The following is a 17,289-nucleotide window of genomic DNA, read 5'->3' on the forward strand; positions in this document are numbered from 1 at the left end:
GTTGTCATCCAGTGAGAATAACAGCATTGTAGCCTTGTAGTAGTTTAGTTAATAGGCTGGAGTAAATCAAATCACTGGCTGTGACAAGACTAAACTCATCCTGCTTATGTGTGCATCCCAAACCGAGGGCAGAGTACCAAACAGGACAATCTTTTGAGAGTTACTGTTCCACCCCTACATTTTGGCCACAGTACTTAACAACTCCATAAAAAATATGTAATACACCGTATTGTTTTATGGGTGTTTGCAACCTTAACAATGTGACTTTATCTTTAAATATTTGTCTCGAGAAGTATTTAATGTCCATACACATTTATGTTTACAGTTAGGCTAAACCTAAAATATATAAATAATAGTCTTGAGTCATTGGTTGGAGGTGAAGGTTTGGTTGATTAGGTTAGTTAGGTTTTCTTCTAGCCCATGTTAGAGTGAAGGAAAATTAGTTTGTTCATTTCCTCAGCAGTTACCTGCTGCCTCCTCTTCATAGCCAAGCTCTGCTCACACACAGTCACGCACTCTCTGCGTATGCCCACAGCAGGCACTGCAAGTAGCCACAGTGCCAGGCGAGCGAGCCTGGGGAACTTCTCGCCCACTGTTGAGCTCCAATACTGGAAGAGATCAGGTGCACCTTGGAGGAGAGGCTCAGCCAGGTATTGAAAAATCTCTTGTCTAACTTGGCTTTGGCTGTCATCGTTACCAGACACGGTGCAAGATGAGGAGGACCCGCGTGAGGGGCCACCATTGTTTCCACTTCCCTCTACTCGGCTTATTTTAGGAGTGGGGGGGCCATCGGCGTCCCGCTCGTCACCACCTGAACCTCCACCACCAGTGATACCACCATCCCTAGTTTCAGCAGCCATTTCGCACGCACGAGAGATTATGTCTTCATGCTGGTAGGCTGGCACTGAACGCAGCTTGAGCTGTGGGTCCAGGACCATAGCAACCTGGTGAGCTCGTTCAACCTGGCAAAAAGGTAAAATGATACTGTCAGTACTTACTCATAGAAAATACTCCCTTTATCTTGTTGTTGTTAAACACTGTGTATTGTACAACCGTGGTCCCCAACCCCCGGGCCTTGGACCAGTACCGGTCCGTGAGAGTTGAGGTTGTGTCGCAAAAAAGGTTGGGGACCGCTGTTGTACAATCGAGATGCAAATATCAGGTGAAATGAATTTTATAAAATAAAAACTTGAATTGCTACACAGAACAAGCCAGTTCTAATGTAACTTATTTAAATTAAGATAAAAGAAACATTCATTTAGCAATACAGAAGTTATTAAGTGTAAGGAATACCAGTTTAATACCTTGAAGTTTTCCTTGAGTGCTTCTAGGAAATAGTGGCAGAGTTTGCTAGCTGTGCCGGTTCCAGCCTCTCCAGCTTTGGATGTGAAGAACTTCTCCAAGCGCAGGTAGACGGGCAGCACCTGCTGTAAAGTTGGTCTCCTCTGGCTGCTCAGCTCCAGAGCTGCCAGGCGCAGAGGTGCCAGCAGACAAGCCAGGGTGCCTAGCAGATGCTTGTTGAGACCTTGGAGGAGCGGGGCTGTGGCCTTACTGCGGCCATAAGCCTCACAAATCTGTTCAAAGTGGGCATGGACCTGCAGGAGAGCTTCGGCCATACGATCCCAACAAGGAGGGGTGGGGCATTGTGCAGGGTTGCCCTGTGGACCTTCCTCAGTTGTGCTTGTGGATGTGTTGGTACACTGTTCATCACGGAGAATGAGTGTGGTAGAGGAGGAGATATCTCTGCATGTGGAGAGAAGCTCAGCCAGCTCATGAAGCCCTCGAGCCTGGAGGCTTCGCTTCCCAAGAACGGCCTGAACAACCGCACCGAGTGAGCATCCTGCGCAGCGCAAACATATCCGCCCCCGGCCCCCGCCTCCCAGTGGTGACCCTCCAAATCCTGCCGCCCACACTCTGGGCTCAGAGACATACACAGTGCGGATGTCTGACATCACAAACTCAGAAAGCACGTTCTGCACCCAGTGATGAACCTGTTCTGGCCCTTCCCTCAGCTCAGCCTCCCTTACACCAAGCACGTAACGCTTTAGTCTCGAGCCCTCCACCTGGTAGGCTGTTAGAACGTAGCAAGCGTCTGGGCCAGATGTCTGGGAGTGGCAGGTGACGGCGATGCCAAGCGAAGCATTTGAGCCTAGAGCACACGTGACCTTGACTTTTACTTGGTTGTACATGCGGGGCAGCTGCCGCAGTGCCAAGGCACTCATGTTGCCAAGAGCATCACGGGTTGAGTAGGCACCATGACGAGCACCCGTATCCACTAGGGTCTGTGCCAACTTCAGGAAGTCCTTGCTGTTGAGCACATTTAGCATGCTCAGATCTGAACACATTACCCGTAATAGGCGTTCAGCCACCTGCTGGCGCTCCTTCTCAGGTAGTCCATTATTCTCTGCCAGGACAGACAGCAGATGGATGGTTAGGAAAGCAGAACAAATGATAAGAAAGACAATTAGTGTTTATGTTTCCTTGGATATTCTGGCAGAAACATTAAAATAAGAAAAAGGATATAAAAACAATCAGAGAGGGATTATGACATAGTGTGAAGTCATTGCAATCAAAGGGGAAAGCTACACAGAGCAGACACCACTGCTGCCTTTATTAATCAGAGACATAGATGGCTTCTATGTTAATGTTCCTAGTAGGCTTATTTAATAAACCAATGACATGATGAGAGCTACAGCACGAATGCAACATTACTGTACTTTCAAAGAGCTGTTGGCATAGTGCTTTAGTGCTACACAGAAAACAATCCAAATGTCCAAAATGTTTTATTTCTGTTTATTTTTACTTATTCAGTAGCGATAAAGGCAGAAAATGTTGTGAAAGAGACAGGTATGCAAGAAAATTGCCCAGTGGGATATTACATATGGGAAGCCTTTTAACCACCAGGCTTAATGAAGGTGCGGTACTTACGGGTGAGAGCATGGTTTCTCTGGGAGATACTTTGAGGCTGGATTTGTAGTTTAACTGAGGAATGGGCCTGAGCCTGAGAGCCTCTCCACAGCTGCTCCTGAGGACCCGATACTGAAGAGGTTTTGGGAGAGTCCCCTTTGGTGTGGTTCTCATTATCAGCTGTTGACAGAGAGATGGAAGAGCTGGCTGAGTTGTTAATGGAAAAAAGCACAAGTTAATTGTATTGAGTGGAAGAAAATGTAAAGATTAAAACCATGACACAAAACAACTGTCTTTAAAAGAACCAATAACTTGGCCTCCCTGTGGTTGACAAATTGCACCTTAAAAATAAATACCACAAGTTAAAGAATTATTTTCCTAGTTGTTTCTCATTATAAGATCACACAGCGTTCCATCTATGGTAATTAATTTGCCAAAGTCAATCTCGGCAATATTAAAAAAAAACCTCAAATCCAACTGATATATAATTTGTTTCACAGCTGAATCTGACTAATAATCATACAATTCCAGCTGAAGACAGGGAACATGATTCATACTTAACAGGATAACTACTTACAGTTGAACACTTTCAACATTAAATATTAAATAAAAAGGCTCAAAGACAGATACTTTCTTGCTTTCCTGGTTTGCATCTTTATTTATTTTTGTGTTAGTAAGTTTCGCAAGAATATTTGGCTTAATTGCTTAAAAACTGATTTTCTTCAGAACTGGAAAAAAAAAATCAGCATTGACATTTTATGATTAACTGACAACATAAAAGCAGAGCAGAGAATGCAACTTTATTCTGTGCAGTCCTGGGACACGAAGCACACCCCATGATTCAGTAGCTTACAGAACCACTTTTAGCAGAAAGAACTTGAAGTCATCCTTTTCTGCATGACTTTATGTCTCTCACATCGCTGTGAAGAACCTCTGGCCCACTCTTTTTTGCAATATTGCTTTACTTCATTGAGGTTTGCAGGCATTTATCTTAAGGTCCCCCTACAACATTTCAGTTGGGTTAAGGTCTGGACTTTTTTTCAGCCGATCTGTTGCTGCTCTGATTGGTCTGTCAGTATACTGTTCTGCTGCATCATGTTGCAGTTCACAGTTAACTTTATCACACCACAAGCACACGCACAAGTCCTGTAGCTGCAAAACAAGCCAAAATGATACAGGTATATCTGTATCTACCACAGTGTTCGATTGAGGTGTTTGTGCAGATAAGGCGTGTCTGTTTTTTTTGCCAAATGTGGTTCACTTGTGCATTACGGCCAAACATCTCCTCTTTCTTCTCATCTGTCCCAAGGACATTGTGTTTTTGTGGCTTGTTTAGATGCAAATGTCTCGACCTAAGCTGTGCTGTCATGCTCTTCTTAGAGAGAAGAGGCTGTTTTCTGGCAAACCTTCCAAACAAGCCCTACTTATTCAGTCCTTTTCGAATTGTCCTGTCATAAACTTTAACATTTAACATGATAACTGAGGCCTTTATGTAAAGTCTGAGATGTAGCTTTTGGGTTAAACCTTTTCGGATTTACCCCTGGAAAGTTTGTAGATGCAGTAAAGGTGTTTCTTGCAGGACTGCACAGAGTCTAGAGAAAACTCTCTTTTCACATGGACAGACAGACAGACAGACAGACAGACAGACACACACACACAGTGACAAATGATGCATCAAATCTTTGCAACACTATTTCCAGCAAACTCAGATCCAGATCTGCAACAACCCTCATTATTGGCAGATATAGAAATATTATGTACAGTAACACGGAATACTAATTAAACAGTGGTGATATGTGATGAATGGCAGTTTTGAATGTATTGCAGCCACTGACACTGCGTTCACGTTACGTACTTTTTCTGCTGTCGTGCTTTACATGCATTTGTAGTCGTGGACTCACCAGCATGGGACTGCATGTGCTCCAGCAGGTTGTTGTAGAACTGGAACTGGATGCCACAGGCACCACAAGTGTACGGTTCTAAAAAAATCACAAGGCCCAGAAGAGTGTTGACTCTTTGTCAGAGGCAAAAATTAAAATATGGTCTGTCCCTGACGTGCACTGGATTTCTGCAAAATACAGCAGCTCCGAAACTCAGGCACGCCAGTATGTGGTAAAAGTGACTCCTTTTGAAAAAGCATTTATGAAATCTATGATTTTTTTATAGAGATATTTAATACTTAACAATAACAGTGAGCCTAATACGGTAAAATGTTGCTGCCCATAGGAGGCAATGCTAAGTTGTCAGATGTCAGTAAGACTAACAATGGGCATCTTGGTCAGACACTTTCTTGTTATAGTCAAGCCAAAAGAAGAAAAATATATCACCACAATTACATAAAGAAAGATTTTCACTAAATAACAACAGATTTTTAAAAAAAATCAAGGAAAACAGAGAAAATGGCAAAATAAGCAAGGTGCGTGCTTACATGCATATATTTGTTTAAGGCAGAGAGGTGTGGTTAGACTTACTCTGTGCTGTAGAGAAAGAGGTGGCCACCAGAGGGCTTGGCGTTCCTGTTAACAGGAGGACAGGAGGGGGAGGAATTTAAAACTACAGAGACAGTGGACCACCATCACTCATTTCCCTTCCTCATTTTATCACCGCATTAATATAACTTCATTTATTGTTTATTTTATTTTTATGCATTCATATTGTGTTTACTTTGAATATAATGGAACACAACAGAAAAATAAAGCAATTTACTAAACCTTGGAAAGATAGATAATATTGTATTGATTCTTTAAAAAGCAACTAAAGTGCTCCATGTCCACACCTAAACATTAAAAACATACCAGATTTACATATAGCCCTTATGTTCTTTGACATAATCTTCTTGTTTATGGATATACCACTCAAAATGCTCCTCCCACACTTATGGTACATGTCAACTGAGTGTTTTTATAAGTGAGGAATTGCTTTGCAAGCCACCAGACTGAGACAAAATAGAATAGACTGACAGGTGCCGTCCCTCTTTTCCAGCCTCGTCCAGCTGTGCAAACACTGAGCAAACGCCTGATTGGATGAAACTAACATGGCAGCTTGTTTGCCATGAAGTATTCTCTTCATAAATAAAAACAGTCCAACATATAGGAAAAAGATGTAAGGTGAGAAAAAAACTGATTGCTTAAACTGATTTTAGATTGACAATGGCTACTTTAATGCTTCTCAAGAGTTTTTAGAGCTGCTGTCTCTCACTGGAACGCTTGTATTTGCATAAAGTAGCTTAATTTAACTTAAGCAAATCATGATTAAGCAACTCAATTTCCTGTCACTCAACACGCAACTCTGCACTGTCAGACAGCACTGCTTTCCTGTGGACATTAAGAGCATCAAGCACCACTTTTGATAACCACTGAAACTCATCCACAGTATCAAAATAACAGCCCTTCTTTTTATCTTAGAGAAGAAAAAGAAGTTTAAGGGTCTCAAATCTGAAACAGGATCAGTGAAGGATAACAATTACATTGGTAAATAATGAAAAATGTCTGCATTTTCACTGAGTTGGTACATGTTGACATGTGCCACGGTTCAGGTCATTTGTGCTTTATGTTCTTCTGACTTCTCAAGATTTTACAGGGTTATTCCATCTCAAATTAAGGTGGGCCTACTGCTCAACCATCCCCAATTTGCAGTGATTGCTGTGAAATTTTAGCTATACTTTTCAAGATCCATCTGCCTACCTATCTATCTTTTCTATCTGTCAACCACTTTCAGGCGATTTTTTCACAAATTGAAATCTGAGGCAATGTTTGAACATGATTAACTCAAAAACTATTACAGATAAAAGCCCAAAATCTGTCCCAAATTATAAATCTTGATTCATTTCTTTGGTGAGAAGTACCAGGGAAAATTTCTCCTTTTATCTTCAAGAGTTTTTGACGTGTACATATTCAAGCATTGCCTCAGATTTCAACGTGTGAAAAAAAAAAAAAAAAAAAGTCTAAAAATATGTTGAGGGACCATTTTGCAAAAAGAAGAAGAAAAAAAATCTTGGGAGATTATTTGTTATATGAATCTATATGTGTTTATGTGTTACATAAAATATGTGTTTCCAAACTTTGGACCATAAAGTTTGTAGGAAAACAGAAGGTCGAGCAGAAAATGTTTTAAAACTTAGCTGCTCTGAGTTGGAACGACCCTTCAGTCTGCCCCTGGGGGATGAATTCACAGTGCACAATTCAGTGAATGTTGTAGGAAACAACAGGCTGTTTCTTGGAGGCACAGTTGACGTGATGCATCTTATTTGTGCTTGAATCATAAAGGCTCATTCACTAAAGATTTCTGTTACGGCTCTAATCCAAATATAAAGTTAACACAGTTTAACACAAAAACCTGTATTTCTTTTTCTTCACAAGACCTTGATGTGGTCACCAATATAAGTGTAATCCAGGACCCAGTGTTGATAACAGGGCAGGGCAATATGGCCAAAAATATTTATCATGATATTTTTGAAAATTTGCAATAACGATGTAACCGACAATATAATTGACAAAATACTTTACAACTCCACAACTTTATTAGTGCAAAAAACCCCATCAATGTATTTTCACTTAAACAAGCAGCTTTTTTTAAGTGCATTAAAGTTATATAAAAATTTAACAGTGTAAATACAAATTCCTTGCTGATAGTTTAACTAAAAGGCATTTCCAGTGGAAATTGGCCGACATATCCTCAGCATAACCATGTATAATATCCACAAAACTTAAAAAGAGGTTATACATACGCATACGCTAATATTACGTTGAAGCACAGTACGTATCACTCCGCGAAGCTCCTGACTACGGTAGCTAAAATGCTCCGACACTCCATCAAGTGGTGCGGCTTCGTAGCTTAGCAAAGTCGTACTAAAACATTTTTGAGCGGTTTGGTAATAACAACGGCTCGCTTGCATGCTCTACCAAAAAATGTGCTTTGGTGTGTATCTGATGGACGAAAGCCAAACCAGTTCCACACCACTGATGTTGCACCATTTTTACAAACCAGTTCTGGTTCATCTGTTTCATTCAACGACCCGCCTTCTCATTCTCCGTCGCCACCGTGCTTTTTCCGCCAAGTGCGTATGTAAACAAAGGCACTACGCATGCGCGTTTTACCCATATTCTATCGTGATATTTCATTTTCTTATCATTGCCTAACATTATAACGGTATTACCGTGAAGGGTATGATATGGCCCAGCCCTAGTTGATAAACATGACATCACATGGAATTTTGTGTCAGGAATGTGACCACTTGTACTTTTTGTATTCGCATTACCATGCATTGCTCCTTTTGTGCACAACAAAACAGTGTAAGAACATTTTGATAACACCTCATATGAACCCAAACACAACAGGATGAAGTTAATGCTCTACAATTTAAGCTAGTATATGCAGTTAGATGAAACAAACCTCTCCATCTACATCTTCAGCCCAGGCATGGGTAGCAAAGCAATGTTTGCAGAAATGGTTTCTATTCTTCCATTAATTCATATACCTGAACTGTAGCATTACTAAAAATATTGTTTTTATTGTTTGAACAAAAATAATACATTTCCACCCCCCAAAAAAACCCACCAACAACAACAAAAAAAACCCAGTGACTTGTGCTCACCGCTCGAGTTCTGTGAACTGTTTGTGTCAACCAGACTGGACTGAATTGCACTTTCCAATTTCCGCCTGAATGGGCTGTCTGTATGTGAGAAAACAGGAAAAACGATGAGTGACATGGTCAGGCCAACGACTGTGGATAACATTTTTAATTTAAATCCGCACAACAGTTAGAGAGGGGAAGCAAAGTTAATGACGTGCAATTTACACTTGATTTTAGTTTGCAGCATGCAAATCAATCACGCTAACAGCCTTGAAAATGATCCAAACGTTCAAATGATATTTAAATATGGGTTTAATTCCTCCTCTTCATTCCATCTTTTTGACCCACTTTTAAGCTCTGTGTGTGTGTGTGTGCCATGCTTTAAATAGTTCTTTATGGCACACTGCTTCTTAGCAGAATTACTTTTTTTTTGTTAGGGGAGGAGATTTGGGGGGGCCTTTAGAAAATAAAAATTAATGTGTAATTTCTTGTGTTCAGCAGCTAATATTTAGGTGCTTTAGGCAATTAAAAAAAAAAGATGACATCAAATTTATCATTTAAATTGTTCACCCAACCATTCAGCAAAGATTCATTTCCTGCAAAGATATCACATATGCAACAGTAACCTTACACACAATTAGCAGAAACTAACAATTCCAACAATAGTGCAGTTTTTTTTTTAAATCCTCAGCCAATCACAGAGCACTTAGGTTCTACATTGCCAAATCTAGAAATTATGTGTAAATGTGAATGTCCACTGGTGAACAAAAACATTATTACTTCCCAGCCTAATATGCTCCTTGTGTTTTTTGTGCAGTCAACATAGCATCAAGCACCCAGAGCATGACCTCCTCAAGCTCTGAAGGTTCCCTGTGGTATCTGGCACTGATTTGTCAGCAGCAGTCTTTTAATTGAAAGTTGTAAACCAGAGATGCCAAGCATCACACCCAAACAGCCTCTTCATGGTTTCTTCCTCCTCAGTGATCAGTGACTAGGTTCTTATCACTGCTGACATGAGACGTATTTTTTCAGAGGCAATTTAGACGAGTCTTTGGGTCATCAAAATTATGGAGGACCACAAGAGCCACACGCATCAAAATAAAGAATTCTGTGCTTAAATAATGAATTGTAGAATAAATTCAGCATTTGTAAATTCATTTTTGCATTCCACATTAAAAAACCTGTTTTTCAAAATGTTTTTTAAAAACCTCATTTCAAAATAATTTTTTAAAATTCCACATTAAATTAGCATGAGTACTGCAAAGTTTTGTAGTACTAAAAATAAATTAATTAATTTAAAAAAAAAAAAAAAAAATCACACAAGCATCACACATCTGACATATTCCAGTTCCATTTTGTGCAGTACACTGTTGAAATTATAAACTATACATTCTAGTTATTCACTTATCAGTGATTCTTGAGTAAATGGATGTCACTGATAAATCTGTGGTGATTCACCTGCAAGTGTTTTTAACAAACTTTGTTTTTTGTAGAATTCATCAGCAGCTGTGGAGAGATGCATTCAAATATCTTCTGGTTCCACTTTTCCTAACCTGGAAGCTGAGGATGGCTTAATCCTGACAAGGACACAAACCTCAGCGCTTATCATAGTTGTTCCTCCGTGCAGCCATTCCGGAGAGAGAGCAACGACCACTGATTAAGATCAGCAAGAAATCTGTTCCTTTCTGGCAACTTGGGAAACTTCTAATAAGAAAGTTTGCATTCTTAGAACAATGCTGGGTCATGTGTGATGTGTTATCATATGAGGACATTACATTTGTCTTAATTCTGCTCTATTAAGTGTTTTGATCATTGATCAAATATGGCAGCTTTGTGTTGTGCTGCAAGTTAAAACCGACTGTCCTCATGAGCACAGCATCTAACAACTCTCCTTAAAGTCAATTGAATTCAACTGGGCACAATGGTTTTCAGTGGGTGAAACATTCATCACTCATCTGTTACACCGGAGAAGTCACTTGGATGAGTGATAAAACAATTTTCCACAGAAACATCCAGAGCAAGTAACCTTTTGGGCATATGCTTGCCTGTAATTCATTCATCAAGAGATTTTTTTTTAAATGTATACATTTGTTTTCAGTTGTTGTTTCTCTTGGCTTAATTTCAGCCTTAGAAGCATCTCTCAGAAGAAACCCACTGTAAACTTTTTGCCAATAATTTGACAAAAAGATTGTTGAGCCAGGTGGTGGTTTAAGACCAAAACTGAACTCAAACAGTAAATTCACACAGTGAAGTAAAGTTACTAAAGTTTTGTACCCCCCCTCCATTTTATTTCTTGCAGATTTTTATTTTATTTATTAATTTTTTTTTATATTCATACAAATGTGTACAAGTTACAGACTTCCTCAGTAAATTTGCACTCTTTCAGAGTCATTTGAATTGTGTGTTAAAGGAGAAAGAGATTAGCAGGTAAAGTAGAGGATGCAGAGTCCATTTTAATTACCGTTTCAAATTATGTTTTAAAAAACATTTTGAAAATCAGCTTTTTAATGTGGAATTCGAAAATTAATTTACAAATGCAGAATTAATTCTACAATTCATTATTTAAGCACAAAAATGTTCAACATATGACAGTTATTATGAACATTATCAGCTTCAAATGTTACAGTGTGGCCCACTAGTGTATGTGATCTGTAAATAGTACTTCGACAAAAAAGGCAGATTTGATGGTCAAATTTCAGTATGTGTGTTTGTGTCCAAGGTAAAAAAAAAAAGGTTCAAGGGTTATAAGGCATGCGACTTTTCCTATATAAATGAAAAAAGTAAAAACAAAAACAAATTTATGCTTACTTTTTATCTTTCCAGTTTGGCTGTGGCCAAATTTACTCATATCCATGCTACCACATTCCTGTACCCGTGATGTCTTCAAATCAAATGAACCTACATGAAAAAGGAGCATCTTGGATTGCATTCATTGCACAACTTTAGAAACAAAATACATGACACTGTCCATACAACAAGGTTTAGAGCTGCATATGAGATTTCATACTGTACAAAAATAAAATGAAGAAATGACTCATTATCATAATAAATAAAGCACAGAAAACAAATGAACTCACCCATTGGCGTGTGAAGAGCAACATGTTCCTGGTACGGGTTGAAATACTTGTACTGCTTCCCACAGAATTCACAAACATAGCTCCCAGTTTCTGGAAACAAGAAAACACATAAACAAACCTTTGTCCTCTTCTGTATCCACGATGGTTATAATAAGAAGGAGTAAAGATTAAATCTGTTGGATTAGTTGTCTTCAGTTAAGATGAAGAATAGCGTTTTTGCACATGCCTTACTTCACTAGAGAGAAGCAGAAAACAAGAAGTCGATATCGAGTGGAAAGAGGAAGAAGCAGTGACTCTGACTGGATGTTGTTTGTTTTTTTTTTTTTACAGTTTACATTTAGCAGTACATAATAGTGATTAGAAACACAGGGGTTTCCCTGTTTTGTGCATGGAGGTTCACACTATCACCCATAAAAGTCATTAATGCAGTGATAAGTGCAGGATTCCCACCTGCAAACACTGCCAATAGTGTTTTAAGGGGCACGTGCTGCTGTCTGCTGAACCCGCTGTCTCTGTAGAGGTGGGTGAGTGCTTTTTCCCCTGCGAAAAAGGACTTATGGACTTATGTTTGGAAACCTTACCAGTCTTTACTTAACGTATATCCTTGGTGTTATTTACACTGAGTATCACAATGTCTTAACGCCTTTTCACTATACGGTGTTCAATACTTTTAACTGGACAGAAGACTGAAACTGTAAGGCCCTAAAACATCACCGAATTTTAACTTAAAGAAAACTTTCTGGAAAATCTTTCTATATACTTCTTCTGCAGGGAAACACAAAAGCCAAGCTACCTTAAAATGAATTTTGTAATCTCATTCTGCTGTGGTATGTCTTTATTTTGAAATCATACTCTGTACAGACATCTGCAGCGATATTATTGCATTTGTCCTGATGGTTCAGTACACAACCCTCAGCTCAGTATTAAAATTCCCTGGTTTAATGCGATTCCTCCGTGTTGAAGTAAACAAAGAAATAAAATATTTTTCAAAATTTTCAGATTTTGAAAAGTTAACTGTGCACAACTTCCACTTATTTTAAAATATAATTTTTATTTACTTTATGCTTGTGAACAAGGAGTTTAAAGCCTTTTTTTGACTGACTGCAGCATTTTATTATCCCAACTCTAACAATAAGAATAACTGCCTATCAGGCACTTTTTTGTCTGCTAAACTTAAATCAAACTAAACCAATCAATGAATATACCAAACTGTGAATTTTGTGTACAGATATCTGTGTACCTCAAGTACACCAAACAGTCTTACTTGGTCCAATTTTCTGATAGGGTTCAACTGGCTCCTCTTCTTTAAGGCCATCCACAGGTAGCACCACCTGTTCGTATGGATCTGAGAGAAGAAAAGGAAGATGAACAAGCCGATTATCTTCTCACAATACTCGTCACAAAACTTGAGCTCTTTCAGATATGTAATACTACAATAATCACATGAGTTCAATTCCTGCCTGCATCTCATCTTTTACCCAGTATATCCACTATCCCTCCTCGGTACATGGTCGAACCATCTCAGCCTCACCTCTCTAACTTTGTTTCAACTGCTCAACCTAAACCGTTCTTAAACTCTGCTATTTCTTGGCCTCCTCTCTTCTTGTCAGGTTCACAGTATCCGAACCATACATCATAACAGGTCTCACTACCATCTTGTAAATCATTCCTTTCACTCTTGCTGCTATCCTTCTGTCACAAATCTGACACACTGACACTCGTCTCTCACTCAGGTCCCTGAGGTCATGTGATCAGGGCTTGCTGGTTGTCCATCCAGGCTGAAAACGAAAGGTGACAGAGCTTTTGTAACTTTGGCCCCCAGACTCTGGAATTCTCCCTTTGAGCTTGAGATCCGTGGACTCCGTGGTCTCTTTTGAAAAAAACTAAAAAGTCATATTTTTAAACTTGCTTTTGGTTAATTTTTGTTTTTATGATTTAGCTTCTGTGAAGATCTTTGTGATTTTTATCTTGAAAGGTGCTATACAAGTAAAATTTTACTTAGGTAACTCTTTCCACAGAGTTCACCCAGCCTGCACTCTCCTCTTCACCTCTGCTCCTTGTATCCTCACCTTTCCTCCTGCCTTGCGCTCATTTACACACATGTATTCTGCCATGCCTCTGCTGACTTTCATTCTTCTAAAAGTTTAAGGGCCCTTAATTCCCTTGACTTGCAGACCACATTTAGACACTGGCCATCCCTTCTGTTTTTTGGAGTCCTTGAATAAAATGCTTAATTTTATTTTATTTTTTTCCTCCATATAAACAATCTAGCCCCCTTTGTTTAGATTTTGCAGTTGCTGCAGAAAGTACAGATTTTTCCACGAGGAATGATTGAAAATTGTGCAAAACTTACCATCAACTGCATGCAGATCACGATGCTCCTGAAAGCAGCTATAGTATTTATACTTCTTTCCACAGATGTCACAGGAGTAACGGAAGCTACCTGTAGATAAAAGGAACAAGCCAACAATGAACAACACTGACAGTACAAACAGTGTTTAATTTATTACCAAATTCAGGTAACGCTAGCTAGACAAAAAAAAAAAAAACGCTTGGGAAAACTAAATAATATCAACACACGTATGGACTGTGTAAAGTTCTGAGATCAAGAGAGAGAAATGGCTTAAACTGAACATTGGACCAAGCACGTACACGGCATATATTTTAGCCAACTGAAATGCACCGCACAGCGATTTAACACACATGTAATTCCAAAGTGTATTGTTGCTTTCAACTGAAGGTCAGGGGTCCTATTTTTCTGTTTTCTTTCTTTTTTTTTGTCTATTTGCACCACAAACAAGGTTAAATTAACAAAAATGTTTAAAGTACAAAGGATAAGATAGGACTCCAGTGCATCCAAACAGGGAGGGAAGAATTCCAGGTATAAAGCTCTGAGAAAAGGGGTCATCCCATGCCCACAACAATTCACAAGTTTTCTCAGTTCATGTCATTGATAACCTTAGAAAAATGTTATTTCATTGAGGCTTTAAAAAAACAAACAAACAAAAAAAAACAACCTTGACCTTTAAGTGGAACGATCAGAGGTTAATAATGAGCTTAATATTTTTATGACAACATTAATATCAAAAGCTAAAAATAAAAGCAAAATAACCCCACAAAGAAAATAGAAAGCTGCATTTAAATTAAAGTAACATATATATTGTTAGTTAACAGCAAGTTCACACAATTAAAAGAAGATCTCTTTTTAATCGAAATGTACGCGTCTGTGACTATGTACATACTATTATGTATTGTTCAAAAGTGTTTAAATGTGCAATATAATGTTACTTTAGTCTTACTTTGTTATTTTTACTTTTGTTGATGTAGGATTCACTGACATTTCTTTCCAAGTGTATAAAGGGCGTGAAAGGGCATCAGAGATGAAGATTGCTTCTTCTGCTCTTGTTAATTTTGTTGTGGGGTAAAACATTGTTCAGCCAGGTGGCTGTTGACAAGTGAGAACTGAAGTGCCTCTACACACTGCAGTCAACTGCTGTCTGAAGGCAATCTGTTGCATAAAAAGCACAGCACAAAGACTTGTAAGACAAAAATCAATTTTCCAGTTCTTTCAGGTTTAGTCTCTCTCTGTAATAACATGTCTGACGTTGTCCCTGCAAAAGGCCCCTCATCACACACCCATGTGAAATGTTTTATTATTTAGCAGCAGAGTGACAACTTCTAAATTTTCTCCAGCCTGTTCTCAAGGGGCACTTAATCCAATCAGCTGCATTCTTAGCTGAATTCCTGAGGCACTTCAAGGATGTAATAGACAGAAGGGCTGTTAATAAATTCTGAATTTCACTATATAATCAAGTTTAAAAAGAAAAAAAGGGGGGGGGAACCACATTCAAATGTGGAAAAAAATAAAGCTGCAGTACTGGCAGGTGTCTCACAAACTACATAAAACACAAAGTAGAATTTCCGAAAAGGTGTGCAGCGTCTGCGACTCTTAATATAGCACTATGGCACATAGTGAGTGTTTGTGGGGGTACAAAATGAGAAAAGTAGACCGGTGTAGGACCTTCTGCTTCCGATTTCAGACACATAGCTGGCAGTGCAAGTAGAGAGAAGATTTAACCTACATAAATTAGTGAATATACATGGATGAATAATCGGCTGAACTGAAGGTAAACCGCAAGGCGTACCATTTACCTTTTGCATTTTGCTTGTTCTTTTCTTTAAGCTAAAGTAAGTAAGCTAAATAAAAGCAGGCTGATTCATGTTTGATGTCACACCTACACCTTAAAAAAAAAAAAAAAAAAAAAAAATTCCAAAGGTTGAGGCTCAGCACGCACTATACCCTGAAGGAAACCCTGAAAGCATCACGGATCAATATTTTCATTGATTAAATTCAATTAAAACTACTACTAATACTAATGATAATAAGAATATTAGTGACAATAATAAAAACCACAGGCTCAAACCATTTTAAGTAAAACCTGAAAATGACTTTTGGCATTGTTTGACAGCTCAGGTACATACTGTGCAAAATATGTTAAAAGTAAGCGTTATGTAAGCAAAGCAAATGGCCATTTAAAAGTGGACAAAGAATAGCTAACAGGTGATTAAAAAGATATTTTTATTTTACAGTAATAACAGTAATTATTAGCATGAGTAATTGCATTTATAATACTGCCTGGCTGCAGTGCTGTGTATATTACATCAATTCTCCCACTAATTAAAATAAATTTTCATAAATCAGTGAATTCCTGGTGTTTGTCAGTATAATCAAAGCTTCTGTTAAATCAGTGGTCCATGCACACTGGACTGAATCAACAACATTATGGACACAAGTCTCAGTAAGGATAGTTAGAAAACAACCCCAAAATAAGACTAGACTTTACTAAAAATGTCAAACCAAATGTTTAGCTTTTTAAATCTACCAAAACTTTGCAGTGCAAGGCCCATTTTACATATCAAGCAAAAACAAACAAACAAACAAACAAACAAACAAACAAGCATTCTAAATATACTGTAAAAAATAAAATTACAATTTTCACAGTAGTATAACATGGTTAGAAGTTTGTGTACTGCTTACTGTATTTTAGTCTTTTAGCTTTTGGACCAATTGAAATTGTAAATAGAATCTAAAATGTTTGAAAAACATGAATCTTAATGCACCAATTAATGTGCAAAATGTTTAATTCTATGTTATATTTCACAGGACCTTTGGTGATTTAGCTATGACCCTTCTTCGTGGATTAGCATACTCTTAAATAAACTACATCAGTCTGTTGATGCAGTGGTGATGCTTTAAAAAAAAAAAAAAAAAAAAAAAATATATATATATAATAATAATAATAATAATAATAATAATAATAATAATAATAATAATAATAATCTGGCTCAACTTTTTCCATATCCTAAATGAATTGTAAACTCTTAAGACACTGTACTGACAAAATAAATGCATACAAGCAAACATTTAGAGGTAATTAAGTGGAAATATTTACAAACAAACTGCTTTGCAAAAGTCTTGAGCCACCACTCACTCCTTAATATATTGCTTGGAAAATAATAGAAATAGGTGTAGCAGGTTACTGAAACATGTAAAAATACATGGAAATACAGGAGGGCAAAAATAGAGTTTGTACTCTATTCGTTTTCCTCTATAAACACGCTTGAAAGTCTCTATATGGTATTATTCCCCAACACAATCTGAACTTCACTTAGGGAAACCTTGTCATTTCTTTAAGTAGTCTCAAGGAATATATCTTCAGGCTTCGTGAAAGA

At 38.1% G+C, this 17,289-nt stretch overlaps 1 protein-coding gene across 7 annotated transcripts in view; it reads right to left on the reverse strand.

The window, feature by feature from the left end:
• Positions 1-279: 279 nt before the first annotated feature.
• Positions 280-17,289, reverse strand: part of znf618 (zinc finger protein 618) — a 41,761-nt gene continuing 24,751 nt past the window's right edge. For 4 of the 7 annotated variants that reach the window (XM_026173687.1, XM_026173686.1, XM_026173688.1 and 1 more), the window contains 11 exons: positions 13,910-13,999; positions 12,821-12,901; positions 12,007-12,096; positions 11,557-11,646; positions 11,288-11,377; positions 8,501-8,578; positions 5,379-5,423; positions 4,809-4,886; positions 2,929-3,087; positions 1,305-2,404; positions 280-962 (listed from right to left, as the gene is read on the reverse strand). In XM_026173687.1, the coding sequence (XP_026029472.1) occupies positions 414-962; positions 1,305-2,404; positions 2,929-3,087; positions 4,809-4,886; positions 5,379-5,423; positions 8,501-8,578; positions 11,288-11,377; positions 11,557-11,646; positions 12,007-12,096; positions 12,821-12,901; positions 13,910-13,999 (2,450 nt within the window). In that variant the 3' untranslated portion in view covers positions 280-413. The remainder of the gene's footprint in view (positions 963-1,304; positions 2,405-2,928; positions 3,088-4,808; positions 4,887-5,378; positions 5,424-8,500; positions 8,579-11,287; positions 11,378-11,556; positions 11,647-12,006; positions 12,097-12,820; positions 12,902-13,909; positions 14,000-17,289) is intronic. The other 3 variants (XM_026173690.1, XM_026173692.1, XM_026173689.1) reach the window with 2 other exon arrangements.

The sequence above is a fragment of the Astatotilapia calliptera genome, chromosome 7, assembly GCF_900246225.1.
Source record: "Astatotilapia calliptera chromosome 7, fAstCal1.2, whole genome shotgun sequence".
Taxonomy (NCBI): Eukaryota; Metazoa; Chordata; class Actinopteri; order Cichliformes; family Cichlidae; genus Astatotilapia; species Astatotilapia calliptera.